We start from the raw sequence: 27,490 nt of genomic DNA, 5'->3' as shown, positions 1-27,490 counted from the left end.
CTGAGCCCTTGCGCTCTGGAGCTGGCACACCACAACTAGAGAGAAGCCCACGCGCTGCAACTAAGACCAGACACAGCCAAGTAAATCAATAAATAAATCAATAAAAAAGAACAGCTGCTGACTGAAGGGGCTGGGAGAAGGGATGGATGGCATTCTGAATACCGTGATGGTAGATACATATCAGTATGTGTTTGTCAAAATGCACAGGACCACACAACAGAGTGAGCCCTAGTGGAAACCATAGATTCTAGGTAATAATAACGCATCAATATTGGCTCATCAGTTGTAACAAATGCACCACAAATGCAAGATGCTAATAACAGGGGAGACATATGCCTGGACCTGGGGGTATCCAAGAACTCTCTGTACTACCAGCTCTTCTCTGTAAACCTAACACTGCTCTAAAAATAAAGGCTATTCTTTTTTTTTAAAGGTGACACAACATTGTTTTGCAAATGCAGACATTAGGCAATCAGAATCTGCATGTCCCGTTTTGTTTTTTTTCCTTGGCCATGCCGCATGGCCTGGGGGATCTTAGTTCCCCAACCAGGGCTTGAACCCAGGGCCCTTGCAGTAGAAGCGCAGAGCCCTAACCAATGGACCGCTAGGGAATTCCCTGCAAGTCCTGTTTGAAGGAAGGTGATGGGGCTGAGTGGTAGAAACTTGGTGTACTGAGCCCAAGTGTGATTAAAGACTCTTCCTCCCTGCCCCCCAAAAAGGACCAGAGACGCACTTCATCCGTGTATTTCAACCAGGTATTTTATTGTTCTGGCAACTGCAAAATATACAAATTTCCGACAGGCATCCCCTGTTTGAAAGCTGGCACAGCTTCATCCCAGGTAATTAATTCAGACAAATGTATACAGAACACAGAGAAGTCAGAAATCACACGTAAAAGGCCCCCAAGCCAACCAACTAACAAGACCCAATCTATACAGCTTTCCATCTTCAGGATCCCTTATACATATTAAATAAATAAATAGCACATCTGCTATCAAAATAATAAAAAAATAAATTTCAAGTATTAGAAACGAAAACGTCATTGGCGTGGTTCAAACAGTCTTTCTTCCCCCCGCCCCCAAACGAAGAGCTTCGCCCACGGTCTCAGGACAGAAGAAGGAGAGGGGTGAGCCCACCCCCAAAACAAACACGCAAAGTTAAAAATATTGGTCCCAGATGTTTTTAGGGGGGTGAGGGAGTGAGAGTCAATGGTCGGCGTTGCAGAAGCCCTGAGACCGTGGCTCAGACACACCCTTGTCCACCGCCTCCCTTCTCAGACGTCAGGTCCCTGGTCTCCAGTCTCCCAGCCTCCGCTCTCTCTCCCCATCTCCCCTCCCCACCCATATTGATGTTCTCTCTCCTCACTGAGGCTCCTGAAAACCAAGGTCCCGGGTTAGGCCAAGTGCATCCTTTGTGGATGCACTGATTTCGGGCAGTCAGAGGCAAGGGGGGACACACCTTCACGAAGCCTCCACTCAGATGAGCCATGAGAGTCAAAATTCAGGGTCAGTTCCAACAACCAGAGAAGGAGCCAAAAGGTGGACATAAGAGAGCCATTCTCAAGAGCAGAGCTGCAGGCCCCTCTGTCTAAAAACACAAACCTACACACACACACACACACACACACACACATACACTCACACACACGTCTGACAAGACAGCGGGAAAGCGAGAAAGTAACCAGTCTTGCATGGCAATGCACAGAGAGACGTCGTCTTGGGAAGATGGCCAGTTAAGGGAAGGGAGGATTTGAATGGTTTTGTGTGAAACTCACAAACCTGGTTGTAGGGTGTCTGAATCGTGTTCCCATTTCTCCTAACCAGAGGAACGTGCATTTTTCTAGAAGCTCCTCTCAAACAGAAACCCCAAAACAACTCCTCTCCCCACTCCCAGCTCTAGCTGTCTAGACGCCCCTGTCCCTACCCCCAGTGACTACTGCACAAGCTAAGAGGGGTAAGGATGTGGGACCCCAAAGCAGAAGGCAGGAAGGGAAGGTGACCTTTGGCACTGGCTTTCAGAGATCCTGAAAAGGGTCATTTGGACAAACTCTACTGCTGAGTCCAAATCCATCCTCCTGGGCCTCGACACCCCCCACCCCACCCCAGTCCCCGGAGGCCTCAAAGGAAAACCCGCAGACAGAAACTACAGGTGTTCAGAACCACGTGTCCACAAGCCCTGCCTTGAACCACGCCCCCAAAATGCCACAGGTGCCATGAAGGCAAACGAGGACTCCAGAATCGCCCAAGGCACCCAGCTCCACGCCGGGCACACAGCAGACGCTCGACACAAGCATAGGGAACCGAGCTGAATCCTGCCAGGAGACAGCGGATAGCCAGGCTCTTGGAGGAAGTGGCCGTGAGCGAGGCCTGGCTTGGGTCACTGTCCCCACCAGGGAAACACAGGAGGTGATGAAGGCCCCAGAGGAGGAGGCCAGACCCTCGTTCCGCGGCCGTTTTATGGGGTGAGGGGTCCCTCCCCTCCCCACAGGCTGCCCAACTCCCACATCCTTTCAGAGCTCCAACCCCAAGGGCGCAAAATGCAAACATCTAAGTTCCTGAAGGTGTGACTTTCAGGTCACACTCTCTGCCATAAAAAAAGTGCACGAGCCAGCAGCCCCGGGAGAGCCGTGTCCCAGGTGCCTCGAATCCAGGCGGGAGCCTTCCCTGGGAGGCGAGGCCCCGGTGCTCTTTCAGCAACGTATTTCCTCCTGCCTCCGCAGCTAGACGGTCCCACACCATCTTCAGAGGCAGGACACATACCTGGGAGGGTGAGCGACATGCGGAGGGTCGCTGCCTAGCTGACCAGCAGGTCCAGCTCCGGGCTCTCCCGGCCGACCCCAACCTAGCGCGGGCCGAGGGCTCCCTGCAGGAGGCAACGTCCAGGCCGAGAGGCACCAAGAGCCTTCTGAAAGTCTTCAGTGTCCCTTAACCTGCAGCAGCTGAGATCCAGGCCCCCTTTAAGGTTAGGACTCGGGGCAGTGTCATCTCCCCAGCAGGGAAGGTCCAGAAACGAGATGAACAAGCCCACGGGGAGGCGCCGCCGTCCCGCCTCCACTGCACATCGTCCTTCCCGGGCCTCAAGGGGTCCGCGGGGCGCGGGGCCCGAAGGCCAGGGGAGCACAGGCAGGCGGGGGCCCGGTCCTCCTGGAGCAGCAGCCCCTCCTCCACGCCGCCCTCCGGGAGATGTCCTCGGGATCGCTGGCCTTGGGCAGACAGAAGGGCAGGAGCAAAGCTGCGGGAGCGAAAGGGCGGGGCGCCGGCGGGGCTGCGTCAGTGCGTCCTGGAGGCCTCCGCGCCGCTCGGGGAGCCTTTCATGTTCTGCTTTCGGGAGAAAAGACGGGGAAGCCGGTTACCGTTCCTGTTGACTAGGGTTCTAAAGCAAAGACGAAAGCCATGCAATTGAGACGTGTCCCCCTCTCCCCAGCAAAGAACACGGCCCTGAAGAGCATCATCACCAAACAGCAGCCCAGGAACGTGGTGGAGGCTAAGCCCGGGGGTCCCACGGGAGAAGGGCCGGGAGGGGCCCGGACATCTGCCTGTAGGAGGCAGGGAGGCAGGGAGGCAGGGAGGCAGGGAGGGGAGGGCAGGCAGCTCCTGTGGGTCAGAGCTGTTCTGGGGAGCACTGGGTGCCAGCACCAGGGCCCCCCCCACCCCCCACCTGGCTCACGGCCCTTTAGAGCCCAAGGCTACCCTTGCCCCAACCCGGGGAAACTGTTGCTGGCTTCGCTGTCAGGCAGAGGAGGGGGGGGGTGGTTAAATCTGGAGAAGCATCAGGACTCTCCTCCCAGCAGGGTATACCACAGCCCTAGGGACCTGGGTTCCAGGAACACAGCTCGGACGCCGGAACTCAAACAAGGGAGCCGGGCAGAGAAGGCATGTGTCAGTAAAGCTCTCACCCTGTTCTAATAAAAGCAATCCTACCCAGAAGCCCCAACCCAAAGATGCTGGCCAGTACCAAAACCCCCTTAAAAAATATTTTTCAATCAGCTGGGAACAGATGATGGCTTGCCACCACACAGTAGCAGTCTCTTGACCTACCCTCCCTAACCCACCCTGCAGGAAAGGGAAGCAGAATCTTTAAAAGTGTCCTCTTGCATCCTGAGTGTCTCCACCAAGACTGTCTCAAAGGGGCAGCAGGAAGAGTGGAACCCAGGCAGACAGAAACGTAAGCATCACCAAGGCTCAACTCCCCTCCCGCGTGAACCGGGCGGCTGAGGTGGAGAATCTCTACAGAGGACCATCGCAGGGCTGGCAGCACGGAAGCCAGTGCCTGATCTGAGCCTGCTCTCGGCCGGACTCAGGAGCCCAGGTGACCGACCCTCCGACAACGAGTGCATCAGACAGCCCCCTGTGAGCGGGGTGTCTCCTGGGGAGGCCCCCAGCCTCGCAGCCAGAGAGGACCCAGTCAACCCGTGGGGTCAGAGATGGAGGTGCTGGCTCCCACCCACCCTGGGACATCTCATGCCCAAGGTTGGAGCACCCACGAATGATGGCAATGCAATGATGACACTGGGGACCACAGGCACAGGCCACATCATTCACTCATGGTGCCCCTGGCTCTGGACACATGGGGGATCTCAAGACAATGGGGCTGCTCTTAAAAAACACACAAGTTCTGGGGCACAGGGTGTATGGGGCACAGGGTGTATGAGTCACAGACTTCACAATGGCCAGTCTGCACGCAGACTAAGACGCCCCAAGGGCTGAGATGCCATGACCCAGAGAGACGTGGAGGGGACAGGAGGGCATGCACGGAGCCATTTACCTTTCCAAGGTTAGTAAGGAGAAAACTTTGAGAAAATATGACAGACAGTTCGTCTTTCAAGCATAGTGGGGGGGGAGGAAGAAACATGTTGGGAAAGAAAAACAAAACAAAACATCTTTAGTAGGATTCTCTTCTTAGCGTGCATTTGAAATTTAAAAGTCAAGGATGCATCGTGAGGGCCAGATGGTCCGTTGGCCCCGAGCCCTAGTGCAGCCCCTGGAGAGTGGACTGCAGGGCGGGCGCTGAGTCCCACCTGGCTGTCGTGCCTGTTTTACCAGAGCACCAGCATCACCGCCATCCTCGGGCCACAACCCTAAGACCCCAGGGGCACCCCACTCCCCAGTCTCTAGGCGCTCCTGCTGCCCACGAGGAGAAATCCCCCTGGCCTGTGCAGGAGGGAACACAGACCACAGAGCCCTGGATGTAACCACCAAAGCACAGGGCATCACATCTCCCACAGGAACAGCTACTGTGCACCAGGCACTGACCACATGTCAGGTATCTTGCTAAGTGCTACATCCATATTCTCATCATCAAAACACCTGGACGCTGGGACACCTGAGTGGATGCAGGTGTGATGGGTCCAGAGAACACATTTTTGCTGAACTGAAGGGATTTTGGCTACAGGCATTATTAGCCTTAGAGATGGACAAGTTCAACCTCAGAGGGTTGGGGGATGTGCCTGAATGGCCCCCTCCCAGCAAGAAGATTTCTCTCCTGGCAGCATCAGGCCATGGGTCAGAAGGAACAGGATACACACAGATGCAAAACCGTAAGGTTCCAAACCCAAAGGCTAGTTTTCACACAAGGAGAACTCTTGATCCCAGGGCATCCTGGGTGCAACGCCTGGCGTCAAGGGGGTAACGGACGTGGGACTGTTACCCTTAAAGACTGAACTTAACGGGCAGGCCCACCATTAAATAAACACGTCTCAGCCACGGGAAGCAGCTACAGGGGAGAGGCTGCAAGAACGAGAAAGGAAATTGAACAGCTTGGGGCCGCGCCCCACAGGCTGCAAACGTCAGGTGCCCCAGATAGGCAGGTGAACAGGACCCTGGCTGTTCTGGAAACCGGCAGAGAGAAAACAGCCAGCCTTTGGGACTGGGAGACCCATTCAAGGGCTGGTTCTGCTATGAACCAGCTGGGTAACAGTGGGCGAGAGACTCACCCTCATCTGGGCAACAGGGACGGGAACTGCCTTGCGACCTCCTGGGGTTATTTTAAGGACCAAAGACTCGGGATGTGTACAAGCCGTAAAGTGATGAAATGTATTTCTCAACAGGTGGTACCACCTAGTCCAAGCATGATGCCCAACGGCGCCTATTTTCCAAGAGTAAGCCACGTTTCTGCATGAATTAGTCCAGGTAGCCTAACCAGCGAAAGGGACGTGGGGTGGGTGTGACTCGTGGCATTGGGGATGATATTTCAGGGTGTCTCTTATTAAAACTCTGCAACATAAAGGCCTCAGTTCCTTCTGGGGCTGGGGGCCACTGGAGCAGAGGAAGCGCTGAATTATCCAGCAGCTGCTAACACTGAACTCTCTGCAGAGAAAAAGCTGCACCCCATCCTGAACGTGACCGTAAATGTCGAGCAGGTTGTGATACAGGACAACCCGATGCAGAATGATGGCTCCCAAACAGACCTCTCCAGAGCCTGGGGGTCCCGGAGCCCCTGAAGGTGGGGGGTCCTTGCCAGGACAGGAGGGAGAGGCTTGGGTCCTCCACTCTTTGTTTTGCAGGTTAGGCTCTGGGTAAACTTTCCTTTCAAAATGACAGGGCTCTCCCGGGAGAGGCCCAGAACTTAAAAGACAACATCACTAGGCACAAACCCAGCTCCCGCCAAAATCTGACTCTAAGAGGGAAAAATTAGATAGACATCCAGCCATCAAGCACTGCAAATACTAACAGTCGTCCCGGCCCCGCGGTGGCCGCGGCAGCAGGAAGATGCACCAAAAACCCGCCGACTTCCTGTATCCTTTTCTGAAAATCCATGAATCCCTTATTCTTCCTCCCATCCCATCTTCCTCCTTCAGATTCCACAGAAACTGGCATTACCCTCAACACTTTAACAGGTAGGAGGCCAAACTGGCAAGCAAGGAGAAAGAGATGCAAAAAGCAAAAGTATTCAGAGAAAAATACTTACAAACAGGCTTTCCCTAGCAAAGGCTGCAGAGAGAAAAGGTGGGAGAGAGAGTCAGTTGAGGGACAGGGTGAGGGCCAAGGTCATCGGGGACCAGGCAGCCTCCACGGGGTCAGAGCCCTGGACCCTCCTGGCCTGGCCAGCCAGTGGCCCTGCACACCGCCCAACCCCCGCCCGGCCGGTCCCCACGGCGTCTGTGACTGCGGCCTCTAACCTTCCAACTATGACCCCACCGTTTACACCAACGCAGGATATCACTGACACACCACTTCAGTTCTCAGTTTTCATAAAAAGCACCTCTGACGTTAGACCTGAAAGGAGCACTAATTAGACATCTCCCAGCCAGTCTACCTCCCTCATTTTAAAAAACAGGGAGACTGAAGGCTGGGGAGGTGACGGAACCTGACAATAAAACCCCAGAGCTGGCGCCAGGAGCAGACACCACCATGTCAGACTCTCAGCACGATCACCCCATTGATCAGCCCTTGGCAGTAGCTGCTGCTCCCCCATGCCACAGATGTGAAAACTGAGGCCTGAAGAGGTTCGATGGCCTGCTGGGGCTGCACAACACCCGCCCCCCGCCACAACACATTTTCAGACAACACACGGTTTAAATGAGTTTGGGGGGAAACGCAGGAAGAGTTTGTGGGCCTTTAGCACCCAGCTCATTAACAAATCTAATTCAAACCTGAGCCTGTGATTTCCGTGTCAGAGGCCAGGCGGGGCGGGCTGGAGGTGGGGGAGACCACTGGGTGGGACCCGAATTTGTGCCCAGGGATTTCTACGTCTCACATCCTGGCCAGGATTCTCGGGTGTTGTTGAGGAAAAGAGTGGTTTTCTGAAAAAAAATCTTAATGCCCAGTCGCCAGTATCTTTTAGCCTTTCACCATCACAGCGAGTGAAATAACCTAAGACTGAAATCTAATTGGTTTTCTGCTTTGGGGTTTTTTACTGCGTTATAGGAAAAAGTGGCTAATTCCAGGTCCTCCGGCCCGGGTTCCAGCCCGGCCATGCTGGCTCCGTACACGCTCCCAGGGCCCCATCTGACAACAGCTTTTCTCTAACGGGGAACGATGGCAAGGGAGCAAGTCAGGAAGAATACTCAGCGTGGGGACAGAAAAGACGTCCCCGGGACACACAGAAGCCAACAGCCCAGAGCTGGATGGAGACTCCTGAATTGGGGGCTGCCTTCAACTTTTAGAAGAAACTATCCACCAATGTGAATGGATCGCAGACACTCGGCCATTTCTTTGCTCTGCCTGGTTCTGCCCGGGGAAGACCACCTCCCCCAGAACGGGCGTGTGCACGCACAGCCAACGTCTCAAGGACAGATCCGGGGGTCCCACACTCAGAGCGGCGTCCGTGTCCTCTCCCCCCACACCCCCAAGCGGGCCTGGGTCTGAGGCCGCCGCCGCCCCGCCGGGCACACTCCTTCCCACCAGGCACGCTCTCCCCACCCTGCACGAGACTCGACTCGGGAAGGAGAAGGGGGTCAACGCACTTGTCCGGGCAGCTGCGTGGGCACCTCCGGGGGCAGGCAGGTGGGCAGGGCAGCGGAGGTAGAGGCCACATGCTCCTCAAAGCTGTTGATGCGAGGCTTTTTGGTGGGCTCGGGGCTGGCTAGTGGGGTGACACTATTGCGTCTCATGAGCGGGTTAGGTCCCTTCTTTGCATCCTAAGCGAGACAAAGACAAAAGAGAGAAGGCGACAGTTACGAGGAAGGGGAAGTAAATAAGCCAAAAAAAAAATAATCCAAAACCAAACCAAACACGTTTCTCTGCTTCTGGATTTCACCGAGACCACAAGCCCGACCACGGTGAACGGCCCTGGACCGAGGGGCTGCTGGCTCGTCCCGTGTCTAGAGCTCGGCAAGAACAAGGGATGATCTCTCCTTCCGAACCCCCTGCCCGATCATTCCAAGACACCCACTCAGACAGACACGATGTTCGCAAAGCAGGCGAGGGAGGAAGAGCAGGACGGTTCTGCACAGACAGTGATGCAGTTACAGCAGGGAAGAGATCAGAAGGACCTTGCTGCCAGCCTCCAAAAACACAGAGGCAGGGGTCCTGGGCGTGAGGCTCGGGCGACCGCTGGGGGCGGCAGGAGGGGCGGGGGGGAGCAGGTGTGGTGCTGGACCCCCTCCCACTGACCTCAAGCCAGGATCTTCACAGCTCCTGCTCCCAGTGAGAACACCCAGCTTAGGACAGGCAACGCAAGCCTCCGCCAGCCAGGAGACCAAAGACGCAGGAAACCGCCAGCGAGGGCCACACACTAGCCTTCCGACCAAGTGACAACTCCGGTGGAGTGGGGACCTCTGAAGTCCCCCAGGGCCTGTCACTCTGTAGCTCGTGGCCCCGGAGCCTGAGCTGGGGTCTGTCTCCATCAAGCCCCTGCCCTGCTCTGAACAGTGAAGCGTTCAGGGGCCACCAGAGCCCTGTTCGGGCCCAACCCCAAGAACCCGGCTGCTGGCAGCCCGGCGGGGAGGCTGCTACTCCCGGAAGGAGGGCAAACACGCATCCCGCCACCCCGGCTCAGGAGGCGCCGTCACAGCCAAGGGGAGCCGTCCGCCTTCGCTTCGCTCAACCAGCCAGGCAACTGCCATGGGAGCTGGGATTTTAATGCCAAAATCTTCTGGCCAAGCTCCTCGGGAACAGGGACAAGAACATCACACTCGGTGTAAAAGAAAGGGTCGGACCGATGCTGGCAGAGCGCTGGAGTTTGACAGTCGGTATAGAGTAAATTCAAACTTTCTTTCACAATGTACACTGGGCAGAACCCTGCGCTGCCCTTGGGAGGCCCAGCCTGGCTGACCACCGAATTCCAGACCCTACCCTAGAGGGGGGGTCAGGTGCGGCCAGGCACTGGGGTCTCCTGGAAAATCATTCCACCCGACATTGCTCCCATGGCTAACTCCCAAATCACAGCTGTGTTTCCCAGTCCCACCCCTTCTTCACTCTTATCGTCTTCGTGGGAATTCGGGACCTGAGTGCATGCACATGACTGAGCTGATCTGTGGGTCCCGTGACTCGAACCTGCAACCGTTTAGCTGCCCCAGAGGACAAGATGACAGTAACCGGGCTACGGTCACGTTTAAAAGAGCAAGAATGTCTTCCTCCTCAACACTCACTGCTCGGGTCAAGTGGTGGGGGAAGAAGCACGGCAAGAAAGAAAAGGAAGCCGATGCCGAGAAGCCACCAGACGGGCAGGGAGGAGCACGCGGATGCCGAGGAAAGGGAGGGCCGTCACGAGGGCCACTGTTCCAAACGAGACAGAATCCACCGACAGACACAGGCAGCCTTTACAAGCAAGCCGCCGGGGTGGGGGGGGGTGGCGTCCCAAGTGCTGGCGCCCACTGGTGCCGCCGCTTGGCAGTATCCTTCCCAGAAGGAGGACAGGGCAGGGGTGTGCGGGGGGGGGGCAGCGAGCTCGCACTCACCTCTGACCTCTCCCGATGCGTGCTCACGGACTCCACGTTCAGGTAGATGGATTCTACTCGGCAGCCTGGGCGAGGGCAGGGAAGAGGTCGGCTGCCGGTTAGAGGGGCCCCGCGCTCACAGCCTCACCGCCACCCCACCGGGGAGACCGGTCTCGGAGGGGCCGCGTCACCACACTCACCGTAAGCGACAGGCGTCAGCTTCAAGACGGCATGAAGGGGGCATTTCAGGTAGGGCATCTCCTCTGAGAAGGAGAGAAGGGCCCACGGTGAGACTGGAGACTTGAGGGGGGACATTCCCAGGCCCCAGTGAGAGCTTCTGCCATGTGGGGACCACGTGCAGAGGCCTCGCTGGGCAGGGTGTCCCCGTGCCCTGCAAGCCGGCCGGCCGGCCTGCTGCTCGAGGCAGGCGGCCCTACGAAGAACAGAACCGAAGCAAACCCAAACCCTCACACAATGAGCTGGAGTTAAAGAGTCAATTTCCCAAACAACTTAGGTGTCAGGATCCACATTTAAGTGTTAAGAGTAACGTCAGAGTTTTCTGGGCTGTTAACTCCTTAGAGGTGGGCTGCCTCTTCCCCACCCGACCCACAGCCCCTGAGACGTGGGGACACAGGGCTTCCGGGAGGCTGGTTCTCGAAGCCATTAAGCCCACCCAGCATCAAACCGCTCGAGTGTCTTCCAGGGGCTGCAAGGACGCGCTAGGCGGGGTGGGGGGGGGGAATGCAGCCTTTCCTCACCCCTGGCAGCAGGCTACCCCAGCTCGAAGGCCAGTTTCCTTTCCCTCTCTCCTGTGGGGGGGCTGTGACTGGCTCCCCACCCCCCTGACCTCCCGGGAGAGGGTGCATCAGAGGACCAGGCACCTGCGCTCTTGTCCAGGAAGTAGGCCAGGAGGCAGCGCAGGACGGCCTGGTGGCAGATGACCAGCACATTCTCCTGCCGCTCCAGCTCCATGATCACCGGCTCCAGGCGCTGGACCAGGTCTTGGTAGGACTGCAAGGCAGAGGAACGGGGCACCGAATTGGAGCAGAAGCCCGGCATCCGTGGCCACACCTCTCCCACTTATAAACCAGAGACCACACGATGGATCCTCCATCAACCTCCTCCCCGCCACCGTCTGTGTGCTGCATCCCTCCCGGGCACTGGGGGACCCACCCCAACTGCCCTCTCCCTCTCACTGCTCCTTCCTGACCCTCACCCTCCACCGGGAAAGTGAGGGAACGGGGCCCTGACACACACTACAGCGCAGAACAGCCCTGAACACGTTACACAGAGTGAAAGACCACAGAGTGTATGATTCCACTGACGTGAAACGTCCAGAACAGGGAACTCCAGAGACAGAACGTAGACTCACAGTTGTCGGGGGCGGGGGAGGAGGAACTGGGACTGACCACTAAAAGGCTGTGGTTTGTTTACGGAGCGATGGAACGTTCTAGAATTAGTGGTGATAGCTGCACAATATTGTGCAATATAAGAAAAACCACTGACCTGTACACTTTGGTTAAAATGGTGACTTTTATATGATGTGACTTTTATCTCAATAAAAGAAAATTGAAAAAGAAGAGGTAGGCCTGTACCTTTAAGACCACCGAGGTCCCCTCCACCCCCGGTCCCCTCTCTCACTAAGCAGGTCCCAGGGAACAAGGGCCTGGGAGGGACCAGGGACAGCGTCCTGGGCTCCAGGGAACTGACACGCTGAGCGGAAGAAAGGACCACAGACGGGAAGCACCCCTGCTGGGTGTCACCAGGCCGAGCCTGCGGAGACCCCAGAGCACCGCCTACAGCTGGACTCTCCATTCAGTGCTGCAGGCAGCTGCTCGCTCAGCCCGAGGGGGCTACACGGCATAAGGGTCCCTCCACCAGCATCGATGGAGTCAGTACAAGTGACCTGCCGACTTGTCTGCCATGTCGCCCACAGTCAAGGGGGCCCTCGTGTCCAGTGAATCACCATCCAGGACTGTGTTTCTTTCCTGAATTGTCATGTACGTCATTAGAGAAACACATCTTTCTCTGCTGCTTGTGGGAAACACAACTGTGCTTCTCTTGGAGCTGTTTACAAGGTCCAACTCGGGAAGACTCGATTCAAAGGCAGACGGGCCAGGACGAGCATCGGGACAGGGTAGCGGGGTGGACACGGGGGCCCTTCCTCCCCGGAGTCACCGGTAACGGGTCCCTCCGGGTCCCTAGCAGCCCCCTTCCCCAGCCTCGCCAGACACAGCAGCCTCAGAAGGACCAGCTCAGCTCCTTGCCCACAGCCCCCCGACCACCTGCCCATCACTTGCCCAGCGCACACAGGCCCGAGCCCGAGACGCAGAGGGAGCGGGCGGCACGCACCTCCCCGGTGGGGTAGCGGTAGTAGTACTTGTCCTGCTCGCGCAGTGCGTACTCCTCGGGGTAGGTGTCTTTGATCTCCTCGTAGGTCATCTCCTCACAGACACCCTGGCGGGAACACGCAGAGGTCACTCGAGGGAATACCCGCCACGGCCGCCCCGACCTGCCCAGCGCAGCCCCTGCAGGTGGGAAGCTCTCAGGATTCCCCGCGGCTCCCGGCCCCGGACTCACGGCGTCAATCTCGTTGAGCGCCTTCCACTGCTCGTAGGGGAGCTGCAGGGCCTCCGCCGTCTGGATGGTGCTCTTCAGCTGGCTGGTCCACACCTTGAGGTCCTTGAGGTTCTGCTCCTCCACAAACTTGCTCAGGGCATTGGCGAACTGGGGGGGTGGGGGGGGTGGGACGGCGGCCGGGATGAGGGGCTCACGCTGGACCACCGGCTCTGCCCCTCCCTCCCAGAGAAACAGTGCAGGGCCAGTCCCCGTGCACATCGGGGTCGGCCACACTGTCCTCACTGCTGGTGAGGGCGGCCTGGGAGCAGCCACTGCACACGTACCCCCTCCCCTCGGGCACACACACACACACACACACACACCCCTCCCCACAGGCTCAGGAGACCCTCCACCCTCCCCAGACACATATATGTACACACACAGACACACGTGCATATATATAACCAGAGGAACACACACAGACATACATGCACATGTACACATGTACACACAAGGACACACGGACACAGGGACACACACACACAGAGACACACAAAGGGACGCACAGCCCCACCCCTCGGTTTCCTGCCCCATCCCCGCACTCCTCCTACCTTCCTGCCCCTGCTGGACAGGCCCGAGTCCCCTCCGATCTTGCCCTGGAGGTTGTGCTCGCTCTCCCCGTGCCGGCACAGGTAGATGGTGCGGGGCTGCACATGGATGTTCATCAGGTAGTACACGATGCGGCTCTGGATGTGGTCCTGGACCCTGTTCACCAGGAACCGCCGGCCCACATCGATCACCTTGATCAGCGACAGGTCCCTGCACAGGAGGGCGACCAGCGGATCAGAACACTGGACAGCACAGCACAGCACAGCCCCGCCCCCGCCCCAGCCCCACTGCCGAGACTCAGCCCCAACTGATCCGCAGTGTCAGCTCCTGGGGACACGGATGGAACCTCTCTTCTCTGAGAGTCAGGGGGTCTGAGTCTGTAATTCCCGCAGAGGAGTGAGTGCTGGAGAGGCTGGCTGGCCTCCCAGAGCACGGGGAAAGAAAAGCCAAGAGGATGGAAAAGAAAGCAAGGGAAATACCAAAGGACAGGAGCAAGATGGGGCTCAAATATTCACTTTCCACACTTGTACACAATGTCTAAAGCACCGAATATGTCATCAAGAGTTTTTTTTAAGATACTTAAAAAGAGAGTTTATAAAAGTATCCAGGAGCAAATGCTTCGTGGGAACATGAAGAATAATATTCAAAGCCCTAAAGCAGGTGGCTCAGATGGTCACCTCTTAGGAATTACCTGTCACATTTATCGGGGTCGAGGGGCTGGTAGCTGGCTTCATAGCAATTAATTCTCTTCATGAAATCGTCCATAGCTTCTGCTGAGTTGCAGTCTTTGTAATCCGGGCTGGAGATTTTCACTTCCTGTAACACCACAAAGAGGCAGCTGATGAATCACGCTGGAAGGCTTTCTGCTTAGAATGAAGCAGGATTTGGGGCTCGCAAACAGGGAAAAGCACAGACGGGCTCAGAATGATGATGACCCTAGCCAGCGTTTTAAGAGAAAAAAAAGAGATACGGCTGGGCGCTGAGTCATAACCCCATGCTTCCACGGGGAGAGCACCCAGGGTAGACAGAGCCTCTCAGCCTGGAAGGGTGAACACAGGAAATCCACGCGGATTCTAATGAACCCCTCTGAAAGGGCCCGGATTCGGGATCAATCCAGTAGTCAGGTCACCAGCAGACAACCCAGCCTTCAATTCAGCTGAGCTCCCCATAAGCACCTACAGCGTTCACCCCACCAAGCGGAGGTTGTCCGTAAGCAAAAGTGCACCGGGAGGTGCTGGCGATGCCCTGGTCCCACGTGCCAGGCAGGATTCTTCCTCCACTGCCCAGAGGTGGGGGCAGCACGCACTTGTCACCGGTGGATGACAAGTGGATGCTTCTCCACCTGGACTGCGTGTCCAGTCCTGCCCAAGGCTTGCTCTCATGGGACAGAGACGGAGGAGAAATGCCCCTCGGGCCTGCCATCCCCTATAACTGAACATTAGGCCTGAGCAACCTGGCAGGTTTCAGGGAAACCCAGGATTTGTTAATGCATGTGCTCTTTTCGTCCTCAACAAGGACCACAACCATAAAAGAGAGGCAGGCACGCTGCAAAATCCGAGTTCAGCGGGGAGTTTCATGGGTGCACGGTTACAGTCAGGGAAGATGAAAAAGTTCTCGAGGTGGATGGTGGGGATGGTTTCCCGCCAATGTGAATGTGCTGAGTGTCACGGAGCTGAACACTTAAAAATGGTCAAAATGGTACCTTTTATATTATGTATATTTTAGCACAATTTAAAAAAAAAAATCTCAGTTCACAAACCCCTTTCTCCAGCACAGCCTTTGCATAAAAAGCACAACAGAAAGGCCTAAAAACTGCAAAGTTGCTTTGAGGCTTCATCAGAGAAAGAGATCTCTGAACACGGAGGGTCAGGGCAAACAGATCCACGGATTCACAGAGGATGAGACAGAGTTTCTGGCCAAAGCGAGTGTAGACGGCTCACTGGGGAAAAACGATTCTGCAGCTGCACTCTGCTTCCCTACCAAGTGGAAATGGTAGAACCAAACCAAAGAAATACAGCAAAACCCTTTGTTTAGAGCATGGCAACTTCTGTTTCCTCATACCCTGAGCCTCTTCCTTTGGGGCCACTGAAACCAAGCTGGACTGATTTTCTACCATTTCAATAGCTCTTCCTGAAATATGAACTCATTTCTGAGAAATGCGTGTAAATATTCCCACTGCCTTGGAGAAAAGGCCCAACACCAAAAGCTAACTAACTCCCAGCATCCCTTTAAAGGATGCACACTTGTATATGGTCAAACTCTAGCATTCCCTGTAGAAGTGTCGGACCAGCTTTTCTTTACAGGTAACATCTTACTCTGATGTATTTAAGCTGGAGAAGAAATTATCTACAATATAAGAAAGGGAACTGCGGTGAAGTCTTCATAGTAACCGTTTCTGTTTATGATCTATTGCTATCAAATAAAATTTAAGAATTAATCAAATTAAACTGCCAATTACCCTCAGTTTACCCGGGCAACTTCCCCTTGGTACAGGGAGAGGAGCAGGAAGATAGTTTAACCACCCACATTCTTCCCAAATTTGGGAATTCTGCCTTCTGTCTGCTGAGTCCCACGTGCTTTTGTCAATACACAACCATTCTTACCTACCAGGGGCCTTTACAGCAAGAGACCAGCCTGCTACCTCCTTTCCATCTGGAGGGGTGAGCTGCTCTTTGCCCTAAGCAGCCCCATCACCCCCCAACTGCCAAGCTCCTGCCACCAACAGAAACTGTTCGAGGTCCCCCAATTCCTCTCTTATGTCCCACAAAGACAGCTTTCTGCCAACCGTCTGAAAGGACCTTGATAAAGCCAGTCCAAGTCATAAATGTGCTTTTAAGTTAAATACCGCTCTGTACTTCTGACCCCGCCCTGATCCCTCCTCAGACAAAATCAACAACCAGCTGGGACAGCCAGCTCGTTCTCAGGGTGGCTTCTCTGGGCTGACCCAGTCCCTCACTTTTCTCAGATTAGCACACTACAAAGGGTCTTACCATGATGTTGGAGGCCACAACTGTAGGATCATCACACACAGACTCAATGAAAAACACCTGGGACGAAGCAAGACAGAAACGCTAAGAAACAACAAATGTCGTAACACAAAGGGCCAACTTTGGTATCACTGTGATGTCACTACCATGATGGAGCAGAAAGGACCCCACTCATAAATCCCCAAATACAGAAAAAGGAACCAGCCACTCAGTCCTGAGTCCTCCGCCCCCGCCCCCAACAGAGGGATGCTCTCCCTCCCCCTCCCTAGTCGCTGTGACCCTAAGAGCCCCCGCCAGCCAGGCCCAATCTGTAGGCAGCAAAACCCAGGCAGCGGGAGGGGAAGGCCCGAGCACGGAGCACAGGAGCTCCAGACACGGGAACCAGCCGATCCCTCCGGGGCTTCCCTTGCTCCTGAGCGCTCCAAGGTGAGACAAGAAATCAGGCTCACCTTGAAATCATTTTCTTTGGCAAAATGAAGGATCATGTGTCTCCTCTCTCGAGTAGTATTGGTGGCATCAAAAACCTGGCAGGGAGAAAGAAGGGCAGTGAAGAGAGCCCAGTTGGAGTTGAACAGTGTTTACCAAACCACCAGAGGTGAGGCCTGGCACTTCCTGGGGCTCCAGGAGAGACCTCACCCTCCCAGGTCCCCCACTGCCTCCTGCACTCAAGGATGGAAGGGGAGGGGTGGGAATAGAACTTAAAGCAAAGGAACAACAGCCATACGCAGGGGAGGGAGCCCAAGGAAGGGACACTGGCTCCCTCGGCTGCAGCCGCCCCGGGTCCAGCTGCCTGTGCCCCCGAGTCCGCCCGACGATCACCTTCCTCCCGAGTCCCTGTGCTGCCCTTGCCCCCCGCTTCCCTCACAGCTCAGGCCAGACACCCGTCCCCACTGGAGATGTCCCCACACAGCTCTGTCTACATTCCCCTCCCCCGCAGGGCACCATCCCGCTGGGATCGGGGACAGGGCTTATACTCCAGGCTTACCGCAATTTGGCCCCCTTCCTTCGTCAGGTAACTTTTGACATCTCTCAAGGCAGCCAGCGCACACTGCCTGCAACACACAGAAAGAGCATGGGCGCATCAGAGCCGGGCCATCGCAGGGGGACGCACAGGCACCCCCAATTCACCCCAACGAGCAGGGTGACCTGTGATTCTACTGCTAAACTGCCCAGGCAGGTGGGACCGTCAGGCCCGAGGCCCCCGATGGGGGCCCCGCACACAGGGCTGCAGCACTTGGGACTCAGCCTCGTGCCGGCTGCACACTGAAATTCCCCTGGGAGCTTTCAAAACACGGATGCCCAGGTCCTGCCCACAAATGTCCACTGTACCCATCTGGGCAGGGCTGTGCCCAGCTCCCAAGTGATTCTAAAGTACAGCTGTCACACTCTGGTTCCCTGGTCACTTTGAGCTGAAAAGAAAATCCTTTTCCAACGTAAACAGATGATTTTCCAGGAAAATGATTTAGTTCACTCCTAATGAGATGTTGTTGTCGGTCAGCGGGATCAGTGAGGCTCAGAGGCCGAGGGGCCCACGCTGATACACAAGGAGGGGGACCAGCTGCCTCTCTCTCACCCAACCTGGCGCTACGGAGCGCCCGTCCCCCTCTGCCCACCGCAGCCCGGGCCTCACTTGCGGACTTTCATGGCCTCCTCGTTGTCAGGGCGGAAGAAGTTGTAGGAGCTGTACTGCTTCACGGCCTCCCGGCGGTACTCGCCCACGTTGAACACTGGATGGAAAAGAAAGGCCCCTTAGCTGACCACGCTGACCACTAGAAGGGCCTCTCATGGTCAGGATCGCTCTTTCCAGAAAAGAAAAGCAAGCCAGCACACGACTTGAATAAGATCCCGATAAGACCCGGAAACCAGACAGTGGGCTCCGCGTCCTGTGCCAGCATCGCTTGGCCTGGAAGGCTGCCCAGCTCCCCCAGACCCAGCACCCTGCTTCTCTGGGGTCGCCTCCCACGGCCCAGCCTGCAGGCTGGCCTCTCCAGGCAGGGGCTGGAGCCTGAGCCTGAGAGCAGGTGGCAGCCGCAGGCCTAGTGAAAATCGGGGTCATGATGTCCGCCAACGCACTGGGGGTGGGGGGAGTGAGGGCTCATACGCATGGCCGGGGCCACAGCAGCCATTCTGCAGATCAGCAGCCCGCACCCAGAGTGGGCAGTGGGTGCTGAGCCAGCGCTTAGTGTAGGAAGCACTGCGCTGGGCACAGGGCGGGGTGGGCAGCAAATGTGAAAAATCAGTCCCCGTGCTCAACAGCCCCCGTGTAGGTGGGAAGACCAGGCGAAGATTCGCAAAAATATAACCAATAGTACAGAGCACTTTATGACGGTCAGTGGAGGAGTGTCACAGCTAAGGGCTTGGGGAACTTAAAGGAAAAGATCCGCACAGACCGCGGTGGTCAGAGAAGGCTTCTTGGAGGAGGTGAGGGCTGAGCTGGGCAGGACGCAGGGCAGTGGGAACCAGAGAGCAGCCAGTGACAAGAGACCCCCTCCCCCCCGTACACAGCAGGGTGTGCATACAGGGTGGTGGGCAGCACAGCCGGAAAGGAAAGTGTGTCCCTCGACTACAGGGACAGCACCCCCCAGATGGCCCTGCAAAGAGAGTCCCAGCAGCTGGAGAGGGAAAGGCCATTCTTTTTTGGGGGGGCGGTCATGGCAAGCGGGAGGGTGCCCTCAGCCTGACAGCCCCGGCCTGGAGGCGCAGGCTCACCTTTCGTGGGGACGCCAATCCAGTTGAGGTAGCGGGTCAGCTTCTTGGAGATGTACGTCTTCCCCCGGGCGGGGAGGCCCACCATGACAATCACCGTTGGGGAGTTGGTGAGCTTCGGCCCACAGGCTGGGGAGAGCAACACAGAAAGGGCCATGAATAAAGCAGCCAGCGGGGCCCACAACAGGCTTTAAAGAATTCCACGGGGGACTTTTCCCTGGCAGTCCAGCAGTTAAGACTCCGTGCTCCCAATGCAGGCGGCATGGGTTCGATCCCTGGTCAGGGAGCTAAGATCCTGCAAGCCTCACGGTGTGGCAAAAAAGAAAAGAAAAGAAAGAATTCCATGGACACACGGCTTTCATTCCCACCTTGAAGCCCCTACATTTTACAATCCAGCGGGACTGGGCCCCTGGTGGCCAGAACCCTTGGTCACACAGCTCTCTCTTGCTCTGAGGTCCACACGGCAGGGATCCCAAATTCCCAGCCTGACACCTGAGGGCCCAAAACCCAGCCAGGAACCAATTACTAACCCCAGAGCAGAAAGCACCCCTGGGGGTGTAAGGTTCACCAATGATGATGAGGTTATCAGTAGGAGAGGTTGTTTCAGATGCAATATAACATGTAAATCGAGGCGGCAAGTAGGAGCCCTGGGGGGCGGGGCCCCAGCGGTGGCCAAATTACAGACAGAAGCCTATTGCCTATTTCCCCACCGCCATGCACGAAGTCTGCATGGCCTTCCTAAAATAAGTAATTTTTAAAAGGCAATTTTCACAAGTAAGAGTTTATCAAATGGAAGTAGGTCAGGGACCCGGAAGGCTGACTCCCACAAATTTATCTGTCCCTGAGACTCTCCTGCCCTTTCCTCCTCCTCCCCTTCCAAGTTCAGGCTGACACCAGGTCACATGGGCCCCGGCAGGGCCCCCGGAAACCCAGAGGGTCTTGCCTGTGAATCCCCTCCTGACTTCGCTGCTGAACCACTGTCCCATGTTCCTCAGAATCTCAACAAAACAGCAGGGAGTGAGGTTTTCACCGGGTTTGAAGAAAGCAGTCCAAAGAACCCTGTTCTGGACATTTCAGGGGCAGTGTTTCCTTGGCTGGTGTCTTGCCCCTGAGATTCTCCGGCATCCTGGTGACGCGAGTGCTCTCGAGCCTGGGGCTGCCCATGGGAGCCAGAGACCAGCCGTCTGCCCGCCCCCTGACCAGCAGAGGGGAGGCAGGGAGGGCCGCCAGGCCACTGACAGCACAGGCTTGAGGAGACGCCTCCTCTTGAGCTGGACACCCCAACACAGCCCCGTGATGCTGGGCCTGGGGGCCAAACTGAGGTCACGTGTCCAAACACTGGCGATGCTGTTCCAGGGTCTACCCCTGGACCTGCAGGCTGGGGCCACAGAGGCAGCAAGCACCGCACACAGGGGCTGTGTCTCCTTTCATGTTTCTAGACCATTGGTGACCTTCTCCACGCAGAGCGAGGAGGAGGAGGCCAAGAGACACTAGGGAGCCACAGAAACCCTTGGCTGGGATTCCCCAGCAGCCATCGGCCGGGAACAAACAGGTTCCTAGAAAACAGAGGCCATTTCCCTGCCCTGCGTGAGCACACGAGTGGGGCAAAGAAGTACCCGTCAGCCATGTGTCACTCTGGCAACTGCAGATGACACATGAGAAAGTGAAAGTGTCCTCGCTTGTGCCTGGAAACAATACTTATTTTGCTCACCCTTCCCCCAAGCCACCGGTTTTCCCCTGGTCTTATCTGATGTCCCCACGTGCCACTGCTCTCAAGAGCATCCAGACACACACAGAGACAGACGTGCACGCGCACACACACACACACTCTCAGCTGTGCACATACATGGAATACTTTTGTTGGACTCATGCCAATGAAACAGAGACAGAGGCTGACCGATTTATCAAATTGGGGATTACTTCTATATCCACTAATCGTATGCGCAAATCTCCTCTGGCAGTAGACACTTTGGGAGGAAAAAAAAAAAAAAACCATAAAGACATGGCAGAGTACATATCTGAAGCCAAAAATTCAAGCTGGATCTCAAACCCAAACAAACCATCCCTCCTTTGTCTGGCGAAGCAGAAATGATTCCTCTCTTCCTTGGGCTTCTTGCATGAGATTCAGAGAGCTGCCAGAGGGATGGCCAAAGGTGCCTGCAGCTGCCCCTCCGCGCAAGGGTCCCCAAGAGAGAAGGGAAACCACAAAACCTTGTGGCTAAACCTTCCGGTTTTACTCTTCTTCATTCCTGCCCCCTCTTTTTTTAAACTCACAACACAGCTCAAGTGCTTTCATGGTCCTATAATCACCTGCCTCTGCTTCAGTTCCCCTCTGACTCTCAGTTTCTTTTTCTCTGCAGACCTTTTTAACCCTCCCACCTCTCATACCTTCCTCCCTGGAGCTCTGCCTTTTCATCTTCCTCCCCAACAGCACAGGGGTTTTCACAAGATTTTCCAAAAAGTACTTGTGTGTAAGGGGATACACAGAGGTTAGAGGGGTAAAGAAGCAATCATCTGAAGCCCCTGGACAGAGGCTGCATTCGCAGGTTCCAATTCCAGCCCTGCTCCCTGACTGAGCTGCTAACCTCTCTGATCGATGTAACCCACTGCCTCAAGCAGGCAGGACAGCTGTCCTGGCCCACGGTACGGACACCACAACACAGGCTCAGAAAATAAAAGAAACCAATGTAAGACACTTTGCCGCTGCTCCCATACCTCCTGCAAGCTTTCTTCTACTCAGAGGCGCTCCAAAATGTTAACCTCAAAAAGATGCCACATCACTTGTGCTCTTTCCCTACGAGTTGGTAAGTCATGTTTCAGTGCCGAGTTTCAGGGAAACTAATGGAAGACCGACGGCCAAGCTGCAGCTGTAGACAGGGCCAGTGCTCAGGATGGCCCCATGGAAGTTCCACGGCCGCGTGTCTACAGTAACCATGGCAACCTGCTCCCCGGCCGCAGCCAGGCAAGGGCAAACCACATGCTGCACAGGAAGCCCTGCTGTGACCCTGCGGTGATGCCACTGCCCAAGAAGGGTTCTCTGGGGAATGGGTCCATGTGATTGGCCCTGGACAGTGCTCCGCTGGACACAAACCCTCTCCTGAGATCACACCAGCCCAGAGAGTCTGCTTGGTCCGTGTTAAGAATACACATCTAGGGACTTCCTTGGCGGCCCAGTTGTTGAGACTTCGCCTTCTGATGCAGGGTGTGTGGGTTTGATCCCTGGTCAGGAAGCTAAGATCCCACATGCCTCACGGCCAAAAAAGCAAAACATAAATCAGAAGCAATATTGCAACAAATTCAATAAAGACTTTAAAAATGGTCCACATCAAAAAAAAAAAAAAATCTTTAAAAAAACAAAACAAAACATCTAAGTGAACTTGCCCCAGGCAGGTGGGCTGAGGCTCTGCGGGGTAGGGAGACCCCAGCTCAGCAAAATCTCTTTTCAAAGCTCTTCTGGACTATGTGGTGGATGCCAAACTCATTCATTGCTTTGCACGCACATTTTAACTCGCGCCTAACCTTTGTGCAGCGAACGGCCCTCCCAACCCGACACGCTCTCTGGCAGAGAGCGAGGGATGGGCATTTTAGTGAATCAGTTGACAACACAAAAGCATGGTGGCTGAGAGGGTCTAGAGCCAAGCAGAGTTCAAAGCCGGGCCCTGGCGCTTCCTCGGGCCGTGGACAAGTTACTTGATCTCTCAGGGTCTCGGTTTTCCCTTTCTGTGAAATGCAGGGATGCTTCATAAAGGTTCTCGGGAGGATTAATCACAAGATAATATGTGTAAGATACTTGCTACGTTGGCCTCCATCAGCCATTAAGGCTTCATCATCCCAGACACGAGGGAACTAGGACCCACAAGTGAAGGAGGTCCCCCTGCACAGGCGGTGAGGGACAGACCTGGGGCTCACCTCGGTCTTTCTCACCCGAAATCCTTCAATCCCTCCTTCCTCAATCAGCGGTTCTCAACCAGTGGCTGAACCTAAGAAGTTTTTTAAAACCAGGAGGCCCGGGCCCCACCTGCAGCAATTCTAACTTGGTGTGGGGTACCAGCATGCATTTTTTTTCCAAAGTCTCCCCCAAATGATTTTAATGTGAAGTCAGGGCCAAGAATCACCTCTATAAATTATAGTGGCCACCCAAGGATAAGGTCAGGATTTCTCTGGAAGGTTTCCTTCCCTTCCTTCCCTCTTTAAGTTGGAAAACCATCAGTGGAGCTAAGCCCCTGCTGAGATGAAACCTTCTCTCAGCAGACAGTACACAACCTACTTTACAGAGATGAGGAAACTGGATTCTGAGTGGGGAAACGATAAGTAGGTCCAGACCTGTACACAGAACTCTCAGCTTTCTGTGATGACAAACAGAAAGGATCGCCAGCTCTTGCCAGTCGAGAATTTACTTCCTTGTCCATTTAGCTGATTCACCAAGTCAGTAAGTCTCCCTGAGTTACGGTCTGCACTTGAAGGAAGCTGCAGGTTTTGTAAGAAGCATTTACCGCCATGAAGGTGTAGCAACGGGGCCCCTAACCGATGTGTTTCAGAGGTGGAAATACCACCAAACGAATCAATCTGGGGCTCTGTACCATGCTTGTTTGAGTGTTCTTTATATATCAGCAGTAGTGTTTCCCCTGCCCTCTTGTAGTTTTCACATCTCAGAGGAGGCTGCTGTAGACCCCCAACTAGGACAGCACTCAGAACGACGGGAACAGGTTCAGAAGGGAGAAAATCCACCCAATGTTCCAAATGCCATGAAAGAAGGGGGGAGGGGCAGGGAATCTGGAAAGACGCCAAGAAGGGATACCCTCTCTTCGCTGTTGGACGAGAGACAAATGTGACTATATAAACAGAGACAGACACTGCTACTTAAAATAATGGCATGCAAGCAGTAAATATCCAGGGTACAGATATTTTCATAAGAAAAAAACATAACCCCACAGCCACATGCAAGGATTCCAGGAGTGGGCGGGGACAGGAGACTTAATCCATCAGCTTTAGCAAGCCCCCCCCACCTCAAGCCGTGAATTGTTCCGACAGGGATTTTCAGGCAAATCTCTCATCTGCGTGTGAGACGTGCAGACTGATAGATTCTAATGGATGGGTCCCTGCAGCCTGGAGGAAAAGCATGGCTGCATACTTGTGTCTCTCACAATCACGCGGCTGAGCGGATGCCAGCCAATCTCAGCACCCCGGCACCGGCTGGACCTCCCAGTCCTCACCCCACCGTGAACCCCAGAGGACGACTAAATGTGTGTGTGCATTTGTATGCGCATACATACAGGCGTTTAGAGAACCAACCCATATGTGTATGACCCATTACAGTTTACCGAGCACTCCATAAATATCTTTTATTCAAAAGTCAAAAAGGCTGGGGCTGTTTCTGCATCTCGCCATCTCCCTCAGGATTTCAGGCGGGGCATTCCTCACTACCAATAGGTTTTACAGAAATACAACCGGACCGTGGTCAGCCTGTTCAGCGAGCTATGTAAGAGCATACCTGAAAGGCCGGCGGAACAAGACATCTGCAAGGCCCCCAGCCCTCGGCTACCTCGTAAAGAAGCCTAGCTGTCCTTCAGGCTCCTGTAGCCTGCTGGACCTGAGGGGTCAAGCTGGTGGAGGAGCCCCCCCCACCCCCAGTGTGGGGAGCACCTGGCCAGGTCCCCATCAACAGGACGACCTAGGAGCACCCCGGGGCCAGCTCTCCCAACCTCCTGGGGCAGGTCCGGGGTTGGTGGGGGGCGGGGGTGTGTGTGATTCACACCCGGGCAAAGCCTGGGGAGAGGAGCTGTCACCGTGGCCTTGGTGACCATCCCCTGAAAAACGTGGCAGCAGAGAAGGTCAGCAGGCCACCTAGTGCTCAGGCTCTGTGGATACCTAAAAGCCACCTGGAGGGTTTGCACCTGGGAGCCCACGTTTACCTCTCAGGCAACCTGACCTGACCTGGAGCAAAACACCACTGTCTTGGCCTGGCCACCTGATAGGCTCCTGGGCGGGTTCCCTGGAGGAGTGGTGTCGCCTTCAAACCACCCTTTTAAGAGGTGGCTCTCTCCCTGGCTGGGGACGGAGCCCAAGGTAAACCTTCCCAAAGCATTTATGGGCCACCGCGGACAGTGCGAGGAGGTGAACTGCCAGCAAACTCCGAGCTCAGTGAGTGTCTGTGCGCGCGCGCGCACGTGGGAAACGTTGCCAACTGTGCAGTCACCCATCCGCAGAACCCCCACCCAAAACCTGCACAAAGGCTTGGTTCCAGACAGCTCTCTTGTAGGACCCAGCACAGGAGCTAGAGGTGGGAGCGGGCAAAGGAAGAGAGGAGGGAGGAAGACAGCAGTAAAGACAGAGAAGACAGAGGTAAAGAAGAGAACTAGAGAGAGGAGATTAGAAATTCATAGAAAGGAGGAAAGAAAAACAGGAGATATATAAAGAGAAAGAAACATATAGAAAGATGGAGTGAGCGGGGGTGGAAATATAGAGATTGAGAGATAAATATATAGGAGGGAAAGGCGAGATGGAAAGAGGTAAAAAGGAGGGAGGGAAGGAAGGGGAGAGAGAGGAGGGGAGGTAGCGACGGACAGAGAAAGGGGGCTGAGACCCGAGGAGGCGCGGTGGGCGCCCGGGAGCGGGGCCCGGGCCGGGGAACACGCCGGCGTCCCTTTCCACGCCTCCCCAAAGCGGAGACTTTCTGCCGCGCTCCGCGCCTCCCGTCCCGTGCGCTCGCCGTTTCCGGGTCCCTCTGCGCTCCCGGCGCGAGCGGAGTGGAGCTCCGCGGAGACCCCGGGCCGGGCCACAGCGCCCCTGACGCCGGCCAGGGTAGGCGCAGCGCCCGCGCCGTCCCCGCCTCGCGCCGAGGCCGGCGGGGAGGAGCTGGGGGCGCCTGGGCCGGGCCTCGGGGACGGCGTGGAGGGCGGCGCCCGGCCCGCTCGAGCGCGCCGGAGGAGGGGAGCCGGCACAAAAGCGCCCGGCCGGCGCCCGCCACACAATGGCCTCGCTGTCCACACGGCGCGCCCTCCCCGGCAGCCCGGCCCCGCGCACGTCTGCACTCACATCTGGGCAACGAGGGGCGGTGGTCGACCGGGATCCAGATCTTCTGCACCCGGCTCTGAGTCAGCTCCAAGGGCATCTTCTCAGCCGAGACTCGGCGGCCCTCCGCCCCTTCTGAAGAATTCGGACTTGGGGAGGAGAGCGATCTGGAGACCCCCGAAACAAAGGGGGGAGGGGGTGCGTGCGCGAGAGCGCGGCTTTTTGGAAACGTGCTTTGTGCTAAATCACGGACGCTCGCCCGAGGCGTGAGGCTCCCAGAGAGGGGCGGGAGGGCTGGGGCTGCACCCGCAGCTCCCGCAGGGCTGGACTCTTCTGCTCGGGAAGCCCCGGGATGCTCGGAGCGCCGTGACAGCTGCGGTCCCCGTGTGCCGGCTCGAGTGCGCCGCGGTCCCCACCAACTCGCCTCCTCTCTGGCTCTGCTGGGATGCCCAGCGCTCCTCCCGGGCTTTTAAGAATCCAGGCCGGCAGAGACGCACACGTCAGCCCCGGGGCGGGGACGCATTCCTCGTGTTCCATCCCCCTTTCACGTGGAAGGAGGGTGGCCCAGCCAGGAGACAGCCTGCTGGCGCCCCCTGCAGGCCGGCGACATCGGCGCGCCCGGCTACTGAGGTCCCTCGGATAACGCCCTAAACCAGCCCTGGCTGAAAGTGCTACTCCGTGAGCCTCCTCCTATCATCCCCTAAAAGCGACCTGCACAGTTTCCCAGAATAATCACCTCAACTGCGCTGGGAGGAAAGAAACAGCACCGTCCAGTGTGGTCCACGGAGCCCCTCTGCCGAATCTCCTGGCATGCTTAATGCATCCTGCTGACTCGGTCTCTCTGGGAATGGGACACCCATACTCTGCATTTTTAGCACGAGCTCCGGGTCAGGCACAGTCAAGGTGAAGACGCGGGTTTAGGGTTAAAGGTTGCAGAGAGGTTAGAGGGGACCCGGGGGGGGGGTGTCTCTGCCACCCTAGAGGGAAGCCAGAGGGAGGATGCTGAGAGCGCCTGTGGGTCACTCCTTGCCGGAGCTGCTCCCTAATAATACCTGTGAGTCACCCACCACGGGCCCCGCCACCCACGGGGAGAGGGCTTCCCTGGTCCTTCGTCCTCACCCCGCCCAATTTCCTGAATTCCTTAGAAACCCCAACTTGTGCTGAACATTGCTCCCCCAACACCCAGCCCCCAAGACCTGGAACCCCGGGTCCCGGAATGCCGGGCACGAGGAGGGGGTGGGAGAGACCCGGAGGCTGGACCAAAATGGAACGTGGCATCTTGGTTTTCACGGTCACCGTT

General features: G+C 56.2%; 1 protein-coding gene and 1 long non-coding RNA gene across 8 annotated transcripts in view; one reads left to right on the top strand and one right to left on the bottom strand.

The window, feature by feature from the left end:
* LOC309626481 overlaps positions 1–27,490 on the top strand; it is a 188,975-nt gene that overhangs the window by 47,524 nt on the left and 113,961 nt on the right. The window lies entirely within an intron of this gene.
* On the bottom strand, positions 742–27,490 carry PFKFB3 (6-phosphofructo-2-kinase/fructose-2,6-biphosphatase 3). 7 transcript variants are annotated; one of them, XM_082387156.1, is made up of 16 exons: positions 26,215–27,486; positions 19,183–19,308; positions 18,104–18,200; positions 17,459–17,525; positions 16,923–16,997; positions 16,477–16,533; positions 14,178–14,302; positions 13,489–13,696; positions 12,899–13,045; positions 12,671–12,775; positions 11,200–11,329; positions 10,519–10,581; positions 10,340–10,404; positions 8,405–8,578; positions 6,907–6,929; positions 742–3,320 (listed from the first exon to the last, which is right to left on the bottom strand). In XM_082387156.1, exons 1-16 carry the CDS (start codon positions 26,288–26,290, stop codon positions 3,311–3,313), a joined length of 1,548 nt encoding a protein of 515 aa, XP_082243282.1. In that variant the 5' UTR covers positions 26,291–27,486; the 3' UTR covers positions 742–3,310. The 7 variants fall into 7 exon arrangements, with proteins under 7 accessions (XP_082243282.1, XP_082243283.1, XP_082243284.1 ...); XM_082387157.1 differs by having other exon boundaries at positions 742–3,317; positions 26,215–27,485; XM_082387153.1 differs by lacking the exon at positions 742–3,320 and adding an exon at positions 4,051–4,817 and having other exon boundaries at positions 26,215–27,489.

Source organism: Balaenoptera borealis, assembly GCF_965194805.1.
Source record: "Balaenoptera borealis genome assembly, chromosome: 3".
NCBI classification, from domain to species: domain Eukaryota; kingdom Metazoa; phylum Chordata; class Mammalia; order Artiodactyla; family Balaenopteridae; genus Balaenoptera; species Balaenoptera borealis.
The sequence above is the reverse complement of the archived record's forward strand: the minus strand, read 5'-3'. Positions and strand labels throughout refer to the sequence as shown.